General features: G+C 43.7%; 1 protein-coding gene across 1 annotated transcript; it reads left to right on the top strand.

Annotated features, from left to right (window-relative positions):
* The first annotated feature begins 12,054 nt into the window (after positions 1-12,054).
* On the top strand, positions 12,055-12,990 carry LOC143389992 (olfactory receptor 4X2-like). The gene has a single exon (XM_076842660.1). The coding sequence runs from the start codon at positions 12,055-12,057 to the stop codon at positions 12,988-12,990; it is 936 nt and encodes a 311-aa protein (XP_076698775.1).

Genomic DNA, 12,990 nt, shown 5'->3' with positions numbered 1-12,990 from the left:
GCCTCTGAATTCAATCAAGCCCTATGGTTTTGCCCAATTCAACAGCTTCATGAAATTGTAATATATTTGAAAATTTTGTCACCTGAGCACTAAGTAGACAATAAGATATGGTTCACTATCAAACAGCAGTTCAAATATAATATATGAGCATTCACTACTTTGAATGTGTCCAAGTTTGACCCCCTGATACACTTTCTTGTGAACAGCAGGTGAGGATTTTTTTTTAGTACAATTTCTCTGAACTAAAGGTTGTGTTAAGTAACTGTCATGTACCTAGAAAACTCAGGACATAGGAAAAGAGAAGGAAATGAGGCTCCACCCTCGGGAAACTTGCAACTTCATGTGATTAAAAGGCATATTGATACAACGAAGCGGAGAAAATCCTTAAGATTTTCTCTGCTCTTAAAACTGCTTTGATTACAGATATAATGAGAATGTGATATATATATATATATGATATATATAAAGAAAAAAAATATATATATATGGTATTAATTATGGCATTTGCTAGTAGGATTGAATTGGAGAACATCATGCTAAATGAAATAATCCAGATTCAGAAAGTCAAAGGTTGAAAGTTTTCTCTGATAGGCAGAAGCTAGTCCAAAATAAAGGAGGAAAGAGAAAGAAAGAGAAAATCCATCCAAATAGAAGAAAGACCAGTGGAACAGATGCAGGGAATCCAGTGGCGAGAGAAGGGAGGGTCAGGATAAGAGAAAAAAATGTGAGCCTAACTTTCCTATGTACATGTGAGTATACCACTGTGAATCTCACATCATGCAAATCCACAGATATTAACTAACAAATTTTTTAAAAGTAAATAGCAGAAAGATGAGTAGCAGATGGAAGGGAACAGGGGGAGGTAGGAGGGGAGGTAAGGATAAATATTGGGAACTGAATGACAGCAAATTGTATTCAATGCATTTATAGTTATATGAAAATGAATCCTAACATTACAAAACTCTAAAAATAACTAGTAACATTATTAAAAATTTTTGAAACATTTTAAAAAACTACTTTGAGGTATCTTACTGCCCTGAATTTTTGTTCTTACATGTGCTTCCATCCTAAAAACATATTACATATGCACCCACTCAGTTTCTCCCATAGTGAAAATCTGAAGAAGAGCCCTTCTGAGAGGGCTGTGGCTGTGGCTCAGTGGTAGAGCACTTGCCTAGCACTCATGAGGCACAGGGTTTGATCCTCAGAAACACATTATTTAAAAATAAATAAAATAAAGGTATTGTGTCCATCTAAACCTAAGAAAAAGAAAAACCACTGAGCAAAGCCTTAATATGCTTTCTGGCTAGAACTAGAGAAGACACAAGGATTCCTCAGAATAAAAGGAGGGGACCCAGGAAGAACAACGACATGGGAGACGGGGCAAGATGGCGCTTGTGGACCGAACCAGAGGGACGGGAATAACAAGGCACAGAATAGCCCCAGAAGGCTGCAATGCAGTCTGGTGGCCTGAAGGAAACTAGGACATCTGTGTGCCTGATGGTCACCATTTTCATTGTCACCCCATCACCCACAGACGACCACTAGGGCCCAGGGTCTACTGTGCACTGTACTGTAAGCACTTCCCCACCACCTCCGCACTTCATTCCTCCTTATCCCTTTGAGGTAGCTAATTGACCAGTGGGGATAGTGAGACTCACACAGGTGTACATCTTGCCCAAAGAAACATACCTGGTGAGTGAGTGAGCCCAGGCCAGACCCAGGCTATCTAGAAGAAAAGGAAGGAACCACCACACCTCAGATACAGGACACAGGGGTGAGCCACTCCAGTGTCTTAGAAAATGGCACCAAGACCCATGGCCAATGCAAAGCTTTCCCAAATCCACTTATTAGTCCCTCCCTGGGACTAGTACAAGCATTGTAAAACCTCCAAGTTATTAGTAATGTTTCAGTTCCACCTTCTCTGGTCATCAGAGACCAGGAAGCTCTGTGGGTTCTTCAACACAGTGTGAGATTCAGGGATCTGCCTTCCTTCCTCCAGCCCATGGTCAGCACTGGGACAGGGGACCCAGCTGCAGCTGGCAGACTAAGCCATGGAATCTGTTGCTCCTCCCAGCAGAGGTGACCAGATAGAACCCCTCCTGCACTGGGTCTCATAGCAGCACCTTGTTCTCTCAGGCCCTCCCACCAGCAGCCCCAAGGTCACCTCCACCTCATGCCCACCTCCCCCTCTATATTTACACAGTGCCACATCCAATGATCTCACCAGTCCCTGTGTCTGTCTTCCTGCAGCCATCTCCCAGCAGGACAGGAGCCCGTGTGACGATGACTGCAGACCATCACATGCTCCATCTGTCCCCAGTTGTCCATGGTGTTCACCTCCAATCTGCTCCTTATACTGAAGTTAGAAAATCTCCCTGAGTCTCCCTCTGCTCACATCGCTCAGCAATGCTCACTGTCTCCCTGTTGCCTGGCACTCAGCTCCAATTTCCTCCACCTGGCTTTTGAAATCCTCTCCAGTAGTTTACCAGCACACTCCACTTCTCTCTCGAAGGGCCAAAACTCTTACAAACACACATGTCATTTCCGAGTCTTCATGGAGACCAGGTTGCCATAATGGACCACCTGATGAGAATTTCAGCTAATGCATTAGAGGGGTTTAATACAATACATCATATGGTTCCCTGGGATCATGTGAGAGTCCAGAGCAGATGACTTCAAGAGGTAAGTGACCTGTATTTCGTGGAACGGAAAGTTCCATGTTCCTAGGTCTCTGAAGCACTGAGGAATGTGAATACCTTTCACATTCCTCAGAACTGGTCTAAGGAGGCCCAGGGTGTGAGTGGTGCAGTTGACAATGTATTCAACTCTGCCAACCACCTGCCTCTTATCTGAGTCTGAACTCAAACTGTTTTGATTCATAAGAGAGATACAGGTAAACATGAAAAACCAATCTCCTAATCACTCAGAGATAAGAGTATAATCACGTAGTGTCTGTTTTTCCAGGCTTTCTCACCAACACAGGATTACTGTTAAGCTTCCTCCTTGAAAACTACCCTTTCCTTTTCTGTTGCCTGTCTTCTCTATTGATTCCCCCCTCTGCTACCTGTAACCACCATATCTCCACTTACCTGGTGAGAAATGCCTCCCCTTCCCCAACAATACTGCCTCACCTAGAAGCAAGAAACTAAAGGTGGCTAGCATATAAAGCTCAAATCATCAGGGAGTGTCAACTCTGCACCAAGCAATTGGCCAGTCTTAGGAGCAGAGCACAATAATACGCCACAGGCTATGGCAACAGAAAATGTAAGGGAGAGCTGGGTCTGCCAGAGTGATGCTGGAGTGAACTAAGAGACTCTCCACCCCAGCACAGGTTTCCACCTGGTGATAGCCAAATGGTACTTAGAGAAATTCCAAAATTATAAATGACTTTAAAAGCCATCAAAATTTATCCTGTGTGTATTTAAAGCCATTAAAAAAAAAAAAAAGATTAACTGAATTCATTCCTCAGCCGCCCCCTCCATGATTTATCAAATCCAACCACCTCATTGTACAAATGAACACACACATGACTCTAAGAGGATAATTAAGTTGCTCCACATCCTTTGGTGGCTTAGAAATTTTGTGCCTTATTTCTAATCACATCACCTACCTTTGGGTCAGAAGAGCTGGTGTGGTTCTGCCTTGGAACAAGAAATTGGACCACATGGATCTCAGATCCTCTCAGAAGTCTCCAATTCAGCATGAAGCTAGCCACTCCACTGAGATAGAAGATTACTCAAGGAGGTGTTCTTGTCTGAGAGGACAAGGATAGCCAGGGGTGTTAGTTCCCTGCAAATTCTGGTCCTTAAGCAAAAGTGTGCCCTGGGCTATGTCACCACAGCAAATTTCTCATTCAACACCCCTGGTGAACAAAGTCCCAGATCACACTCAGCTGAGACACTCTGAGAATAGTGACGAAAGAATTTTCACAAATTTTTTACTCTAATCCCCTCTGATCGTAAAAGAAGTAACAGATACATTCACTGGCTGCCAATTTCATACACTAATTATTTGCCAAGTTTCTGACTCAGAAGTCAGTGCTGTTTCCTCAGCATTAGGCTGTCTTCTAATGGAGTAGGTGGCAGGTGCTACTGCAATTCAAAGATCTCCCTTTCTCACAAAGGAAAATGGACAATGTTCATGGGAACTGTTAGAAAACAAAGGAGATTAAGTCTAAGGTAAACCACAAAGCAAAATTCAGAGGATCTGTATCAAGATTAAGATTTGGATTTATAACATTTTAGAAATAAACAAGAGGCATACAAATTAGCAAAACTAGAGATTTTAAGGTCCTTTTTTCATGAGAACATCTACACACTACTTCTTAGTGCAAGGTTTGTGACTAAATTCTAAGATCCTTGGACTATTTATTACACCAACACTGCAATCAAGGGACCAATTTCCCCATGTTTTTTTTTTTTCTCTAGAGTGAAACTTTGCAAATAAACTAAGACTTGAAGGAAAGTCAAGATCAATTTCATTGCTTTAACGACATTAACCGAACCTTTTTTTTTTTTTTTTTTCTCTCACCCCAAAGCAAGGAAGTCAATGAAACAAGTTGAAAGTAAGACATGGAAATATTTCATTTCCAGACTGGTAAACTGAAAATAAATACAAGCACCAACAGTGAACAAACACAGGAGAGGTCATGGCAGGCGACTAACTCTCCAGTTTTGCCCAAGCCCTTTCACCTGTCCTCTTGTCACTCTCCTGTCTGTCCATTTCCATATGAGATGACAGAGTTCACCTGGATCATCACTCACCTTTCTACTCTAGCAGTCATGCGGTCATATGTAAAACCCATGTTTAACTTCACTTAATCTCCCTGTGCCTGCCCCTCCCTCTCTCTCTCTCTCTCTCTCTCTCTCTCTCAATGATGATAGTGGTCATTGTTAGGTGCAGGACAGGCTGAGTAAGCTATCTGCAGGGCATGCTAAACAAAGTTAGCTGCAGGATGACCTGGCCACTCAAACCCTCTGTCTGGTTCTTTATCACCTGTTTGCTTCAAGCCCAAATGCCCAAGCCCGTGCTCAAGGCCGAACACTTAACCCCCTTGTGCCAATAAGGCAGCTTGCAGACCCAGAGACCCCATTAGCTTTGGGCTATAAAAACTCTCTCCTGCCGGGCCCCTCTCTCTCTTGCTCTCTCTGTCTCCTTTGCGCACGTGTTCTCTTCTCCTCTTCTTCTTCTTCTTCTTCTTCTTCTTCTTCTTCTTCTTCTTCTTCTTCTTCTTCTTCTTCTTCTTCTTCTCCTCCTCTCTCTCTCTCTCTCTCTCTCTCTCTCTCTCTCTCTCTCTCTCTCTCTTTTTCTTTCTCTTTCTCTCTTTTCTCCTCTGTTACATTGCTGCAATAAAGATCTTTTGGTTGCTCCGAGTGTTGTGGTCATGATCTTGGAATATGGTAAGAATTTTCTTCCAAAGGTATGTCATTCATTCACACATTCATTCATTCATTCATTCATCCAGCCATTTATTCAACAAAGAGTAACGTGTCCTATGAAGTACCAAGCCCTGTTCTAAGTACTGGGTCTTGCCATTTGGGGAAAAAAATTCCCTAGATTCCTGGAAGGTAAAACCTTCATATACCCTCCAAGACTTCATGGAGGAAGAAATAGACATCAAATAAACCAAATTGACATGCATGTCAGGTAGTAATTAGTCCTATCAGGAAAAAAATAAAACAAATTAAGGATGATAGGGAAATCTGGTAGATACAATTTTCAATAAGATAATAAGAAAGGGCCTCTTGTGCCAGGATCAATCATCATTTTCTGTGTGATCTTGGGCAAATAACCATTTCTCTGAGCCTTATTTTCTTTTTTTTTTAATTTTCTAATAATAAAAGTAAATATCTGAATCATTTGAACTTTAGATTGCCAATAGTGAGCACTAATTTAGAACATGTTCACTGAATGTTTGAGTAATAAGTGTTTGGAAATGGGACTGCCCTCTCTAATGTGCTATAAATAAGGTGAGGTGGCACTTCGGTCACTGTTTCACTACATGCTTCTCAAAGCCTGGTGTCTAGAACACCTGAATTAAATCCACAACCAACACAAATGTGACAGAGGTAATGATCGCTGTCTGATTCCAGGATCCAGAGGGCACAAAATGTGTTTAGCAGTACTTCTTCCCACGCATCTGACCACAGTGTGGACAATGACCTCCTAATTCTGATAGTGACCTGGCTGGTTCAGACATTCTTCTTCAACTTCTTGTAGGTGCTGAGTTCCTCCTGCTCACAGTGATGAATTATGACCACTAGAATATTTGCAAAGTTCTTTAATATATAACAGCATAATCCTACCTGTCTGTCACCTTTTGGTGAATGACTTGCCAACAGGGCACAATTCCTTCTATGGTTCAGATCCTTCCTCTGTCCAGTTGCATACCCTAATCCCTATGTCACTGCCCAGTGCTTCTGTGGTGTCCATCCTTTCCTCAAGATTGCCTGGGCTGAGAGCTTTTCCTACAAGGTGACTGTGCTCACCAACACTGAATTGATCTCTCTTTCCTCCGTCCTCACCCTGCTGTCTTGTGTACTGTCATCCTGGACATCTTGGGAAGCCTTCTGAAGAGGAGGGATGAACACTTCTCCCCACCTGTGCCTGTCCATCACAGTGGTCATGGCTAAAGTTTAGAGCAGAAACGTGGCCCAAAGACCTATGTGTGAAAGGGTTGGCCCATGGTCTTTGGCACTATGGAAAGATATGGAATCTTCAGGAAGTCAGGCCTCACGGTTGGAAGTTGGATCACTGAGTCAAACCTTCAAAGTGGCCATTGGGACCCTGGCCACTTCCTGTCTTTCTTTGTTTCTCGGTTGCCGTAGGGTGAGCAGGCTTCCTCCATCATGCACACCTGCCATGATGTACCATGATACCACAGGCCCAGAGCAACATGGCCTACAGCTATGGACTAAAACCTCTGAAACCATGAGCCAAAATGAACTTTGCTCCCTAGAAGCTGTTCACATTAGGAGTTTCTTCAGAGCAGTGGAAAGGTAACTAACACAGTCATCTTGGTTTTTTGTCCTATTTTGTTTGTGATCCTGAGGGTTGAACTCACTGCCTCTCTCATGCTAGACAAGCACGCCACCTCTGAGCTACATGCCCAGCAGACTTCTGAGCCTGCCATCTTCCACTAATGACAGCTGTCCTCTACCTTCACTAAGGACAAACTGGTGGCTTTGCTCTTCATGGTCATCACTCCTAAACTGAATGCCATCATCTGCACATGGAGAAATGTGAGGGTGAAAACTGCCGTGAGGAGCTCCAGGGGCTAGAGGTGAACTCGAGGATGGAGTGAAAATGAAAACATGAGCCAGGAACACCTGGAGCAGGTGACTCAAAGTGCAATCTGAGATCAGTCAACTGTGAAGGAGCAGAGTTCACCTGCCTCTGTTTTCCTGCAGGTTAAATGGGCCACTTTAACCTCATGCTAGGACTTCACGTCCTGTCCTAGTTGTCAGTAGTTTCCAGTGTGGTCACATTGGGACACCTTCTCCCTCTTCTGCAGTAATCAGCACTGCACAGTGTTTAGAATGGAGGATGGATCCCATGAAATGCAATTCCACCCAGTCACCTCCCAGCAGTGTGACCTTGGCTGTACTCACTGCACCTCTTGGGGTAGCATGTAGTGATAGTGAAGGATCATGGCATTTGGAGACAAAGATCCATGCTGTGGCCAGTTCTCCTTACCAGTGCAATCTTGGGAGAGTCTAGGACAGATTCTCTTCTTCCTTGGGTGCCTTCCTCCCATTAGCCTGGTTCTCATGCCTGAAATTTAGTAGTAGAAGCTTTATTTAGAAGGCACATATCTCAGGGGCAGGGGTGACAAAATACAAGATAGCCATTATTAACCATTATCATCTCTCATATGAACAATTTCCAAAGACCCTTCTCTTTCTATACAGTGGCTATCTGGGGTCTCAGGGAAGGAAGTGATGTAGCTAGGACTGTGTTTGCTTCAACCTGGTGAAGAGTGGCTTCATTCAAATCAATCTCACTGCTTGTTCCTATGTGCACTATGACCTAAGAAAGGCTCTTCCATTTTTTAATGGTTGAGAAAAAAAATCAAAAGAAGATTTTTGTGACACACACAAATTGGGATGAAATTCAAATTTTCATGGTACACTTTTATTGGATGATGGCCTTGCTTGTATTTTGCATGTTCTCTGTGTTTGTTTCCATGCCACATGGGCAGAATCCAGCAGCTGCGACAGAGACTGAATAGTCTGCAAGGCCCAAAATATTTACTCTCTAATTTTATAGGAAAAGATCATCCAGACAATAGGTTTTTAACATTCCCTCTTGTTAAAGAAAGGATGAACTGATAGCTGTCCACTTATTATATTCCCAATAACATTTCACAAAGAAGGGTGTGAATAAATATATTCCTATTTCTGAAAGGAGAAAGACTGGGATCTATTGGAAATAATAAATCTAAGGTCACAGTCAATGGGTTAGTAATCTTTACCAGAATAGAATATAAATTCCACCTCTAAAGCTAAAAACAATTTATAATTTTAAGTAAGCAGGCACAGTCTAACAACACAAATAAGTTTTAAAATGTAGTTTTTCTCTAACAAACATTCAAAGATTCGTACTAAAATTGATCTAATTTGGTTTTATTAAGCCAAATTTTTCAATAAGACAATACTCTGGTTCACAGATTTTGACAGAAACTCAATCTCATGAGGACATATTGTGGAATACATAGAGGTTTTGCATGAATACTTCAGGCTTTGATGTAATCACTGATAATTTTCTTCCCTAGGGTTCTTCCTCTGTTAAGGACAACGGTTAACTCAGTTATTACAGGTAGAAAAGTAATTCTGTCAAACATTGTCCTAAATCATAAATATCACTTCATAGTTTTCTCCTTAGTCACTAGTTTACACTTGAAACACTTTGATTTAAGGCTGAGTTGACATTAATGAATGAGGCTTGAAGAAATACTGTTCATATTACAAAGTTCTCCTATGGCATCTCTGAGACATCCCACCACACTAAATTTACAACACACACAGGTGGTCAAGGCACTGTAAGGAATCCCCAGGTTCTCCACACCTCATTTCAATGCTTATGAATCCAGAGCAAATCTGCTTCAGCTATAGCAGGGCATCTCCAGGGAAGTCCTATGGACACTGGGCTGGTAATTCTCTGCAGTCCTGCAGACAGTCCTGGGCCTTGTAGGATGTGTCACAGCCTCCTGGGCTCTCCCTGCTTCATGTCACCAGCACCTCCCTCACCAGGCCGCTTGGACAACAGCCAATGACTTCACACATTACCCAGTGTCCTCTGGGGTAAATCACCCCTGGATAGGAAACACTCATCTATTCCTCTTCCACACCACAGGCTTTGAGATGTGCTATGTCAGCTTCCCTAAGTCTCAGTACTGTCATTTTATATCAAGCTCTGATGAGCAGGAGAGGGATCATTGCCTGTGAACAGCACCATGCAAGTGAGTGCTCTGTGAATTCTCGGTGAATTTAATTTGTTCACATTTCACAATTTTTTTCCTACTAGGCTTGTGCAGGTCCTGCTTCCCCTGAGATATTCTGCCTGATTAGGAAGGGGAAAGGGTACTGATCCCTGGAGACCTCCTCTCACCTGATCATGCCATCCCCTATGTGTCCCTTTTAAGCAGCTTGATTTAAGGCTGATTTGCTAGGTTTTTAGTTCTCTGTGGAACACCATGTAAGTCTACATGGCTCTTGTTTTTAAGTTCAGATGGATCTGAGAAACTGGTACCTCAGTCTCCCATGTTCTCAAGTCTAAAGCTGTAAATAGAACAGATCCCTCATCTTGAGACACCAGGCGAACAAAAATTCTGGTCCTGGATTGGCCTAAAGCTTCTCTGCTGGCTAACTGGCAGCATGCCTGCGTCCAGGGCTGTTCTCAGGGAGGAATTTACATCTCTTATCTTCAGAACAGAAAGATCACTGTGGTGAGTTCAGCAAAAGCATAGAAACACTGGTGTCAGCTTTGTTTTATGAACATGGGCTTCTTTGGTATGTGATGATTGATTCACTCTTAAAGCACAGGGAATGGGTCCCTAAGGCGTATGGTGTTTTACAAAGTTTTCTTGTGTGAGTGTGGAGGGCAGCAATGTGCCAGCATCTGGAATTCAGGAATGGAGAAGATATGGTCTTGGTCCCTGGGGACCTTTGTTCTTTCAAGATTTACTGAACACCTATAGTATAGCAAATACTGTGCTTAGAAGGCCAGGGAAGACACACATACCCAGGGTCATTAAAACCCTGACACTCACTGAGTGCAATCAGGTGGTGGTCACAGGAGTAAGCAGTGGAGATGGCGTGGTGAGAAGATGCAGTCTCTCCCTTAGGAGGCCCATGCGGCAGTAGGTAGGTGGCCACATAAAACAATATAATCCAGTGTGAAGCCCTGTGATTCCAAAATATCCAAGGGAAAGGGGGCCACCAGCTGTGAGGGACTCTGGTCTGACAAAACGGATTTCCTAACAGAAATATCTAAGGCAGCACAGAGGACAGGAACAGAACTTAGCCTGGGATGGACCTGGGAGTGGGAGTCATGCATCTCTGAGGTAGGTAAGACCTGCGTATTACTTGAGCTGTGAGTGGGGAAGAGGTTAAATAATTCTCTAGGTGGATGCAATGGTGTTAGCCTGAATCTCAATCAGAAGATGCAGGTCTCCCTCTCGAATGTAGGGAGATCCTGTCTCAAAATAAAAAATAAATGATTCAGGGTGCAGGTCAGTGTTAGAATGCTTAACTAGTGGGGTTGGGGGAGAAATAGCTTTCAATATTACATAGATACAATCTGAAAACATGCATTTTAATCTAGGAAACCAGACTATTGGCACACTTAAGCCTTCTTCCATGAATGGCTTGGTAGATTTGCCCAGGGATCTAAGAACTTACTATGAACCTTGCCTTCTCTTTGTTTCTGTAACAGTAAGTTCTCTCTGTGAGTTACCTCTGGGTCCTGATGGTGCTCAACCACCTCAGCCTGTCTCCATCACTGGAGAAAGGAAGCTTTGTGGTATGAGGGTAAGTCGTCTGACTCCAGTATCAGGTGCTCTAGAGTCTCATGATGTGAGACCACGGCTCATGCACATTGACCTCAGCTAGCTCAGACACAGTCCAGAATGGAGCAGGACTACCTGCATATCAACCAGTGGATAATCTTGGTGATGACAAGGTGTTGAGAGACTAGGAGGTAGAGAGGGATGGGTCAGAGATTGAGTGGGCCCTGGGGAGGGGGTGGGGGAACTTTGTTGGCACTGGATGCATAATGCTTGGAGGAAATGAAAAGTGCCCATGAACATTGTGCATGGATTGAATGGATCTTTAGAAAGCAATAAGGCCACAAGGAGACCAAGTTTAGAGGACAAGAAATAGGAGGGGAAGTAGAAATAAGGACTCAGACAAAGCTTGTGGCCCCTTGGGGGTTCTGAGTCCAGGGAGGTGAACCACAGGACATCTCTTCTAAGACTCTGAAGTGCTGTGGACAGGATGAGGACACTGTTTTTGAAACCAATTTTAGGAAACAAGCAAAATATAAGTGTAATGCAAGAAAGCTGCAGTGAAAGGTAAAACAATTAGCCAAAGCAATAGAAAGATGTACCTGTCTGCCCACATTGTCCAATGAGAGGACGTGCTATCATTTATCTGGTTGCCCTCTGCTCTGTTTCCACTACTCCAACTTCTCCATACAATATCATTTCACTTTCCAAATGACAAACATTTTTGATGACTTTCCATTTTCTACAGAATAAACCCCAAAATCTGTAAGAGTACTTCCATACACAGGTACCAAACTCTCTGGACAACCTTATTTGTTGTTATTGTCACCTTACTCCAGCCACACACAACGTGTCCCTAGTTGCTGTCTCCATTCATGCAATGCTCTTCCCTTCTTCTATAAAAAAGACTTATCTTTCAATATCTAGCTCACAAGCACCTCAGACAGGCACGTTTGTGTGTATCTCATCCCAGTTCATGAAGAAGTCGTTATTTTCTATCATTTCAGATCACACCATTCAAATAGCTGCCTGTTAGTGATGACCTCATGGCCAATACATACAACGTGACTGAATTCATTTTCCTGGGATTGTCTCCCAATCAGGAGGTGCAGAAAGTTTGCTTTGTGATTTTTCTGCTCTTGTACTTGGCGATTTTCCTGGGGAATTCCCTCATTGTGCTCACTGTCCTGACCAGCAGAAGTCTGGGATCCCCCATGTACTTCTTCCTCAGCTACCTGTCCTTTGTGGAGATCTGCTACTCCTCCACTATAGCCCCCAAACTCATCTCAGATCTGCTGGCTGAGAGAAAAACCATATCCTGGTGGGGCTGCATGACACAGATTTTCTTCCTGCACTTCTTTGGGGGCATCGAAATGTTCATTCTCACAGTGATGGCCTATGACCGCTATGTGGCCATCTGCAAGCCCCTCAACTACACCACCATCATGAACCAGCAGGTGTGCATGGTCCTGGTGGGAATGGCATGGGTGGGGGGCTTTGTGCATTCCCTTTCCCAGATCCTTCTTGTGTTCCAACTGCCCTTCTGTGGCCCCAATGTGATTGACCACTATTTCTGTGATGTGCTCCCCTTGCTCCAACTGGCCTGCTCAGACACTCTCCTCATTGGTCTGCTGATTGTTGCTAATGGGGGGACCCTGTCTGTGATCAGCTTTGTGGTCCTCTTGGTGTCCTATGCGGTCATCCTGCTTCATCTGAGGACTCAGAGCTCTGAGGGGAGGCGCAAAGCCCTCTCCACCTGTGGGTCCCACATCACCGTGGTCATGCTGTTCTTTGTACCCTGTGTCTTCATCTATCTGAGGCCTTCGACCACTCTGCCTGCAGACAAGATGGTAGCCATGTTCTACACAGTGGTGACCCCACTCCTCAACCCTGTCATCTACTCCCTGAGAAATGCTGAGGTGAAGAAGGCCATGAGGAGGCTGTGGACCAGGACAATGAAACTAGATGGACATAGAGGCTGA

This window comes from Callospermophilus lateralis, chromosome 2 (assembly GCF_048772815.1).
Source record: "Callospermophilus lateralis isolate mCalLat2 chromosome 2, mCalLat2.hap1, whole genome shotgun sequence".
Taxonomy (NCBI): Eukaryota; Metazoa; Chordata; class Mammalia; order Rodentia; family Sciuridae; genus Callospermophilus; species Callospermophilus lateralis.
This window is presented reverse-complemented; position numbering and strand designations above follow the sequence as displayed.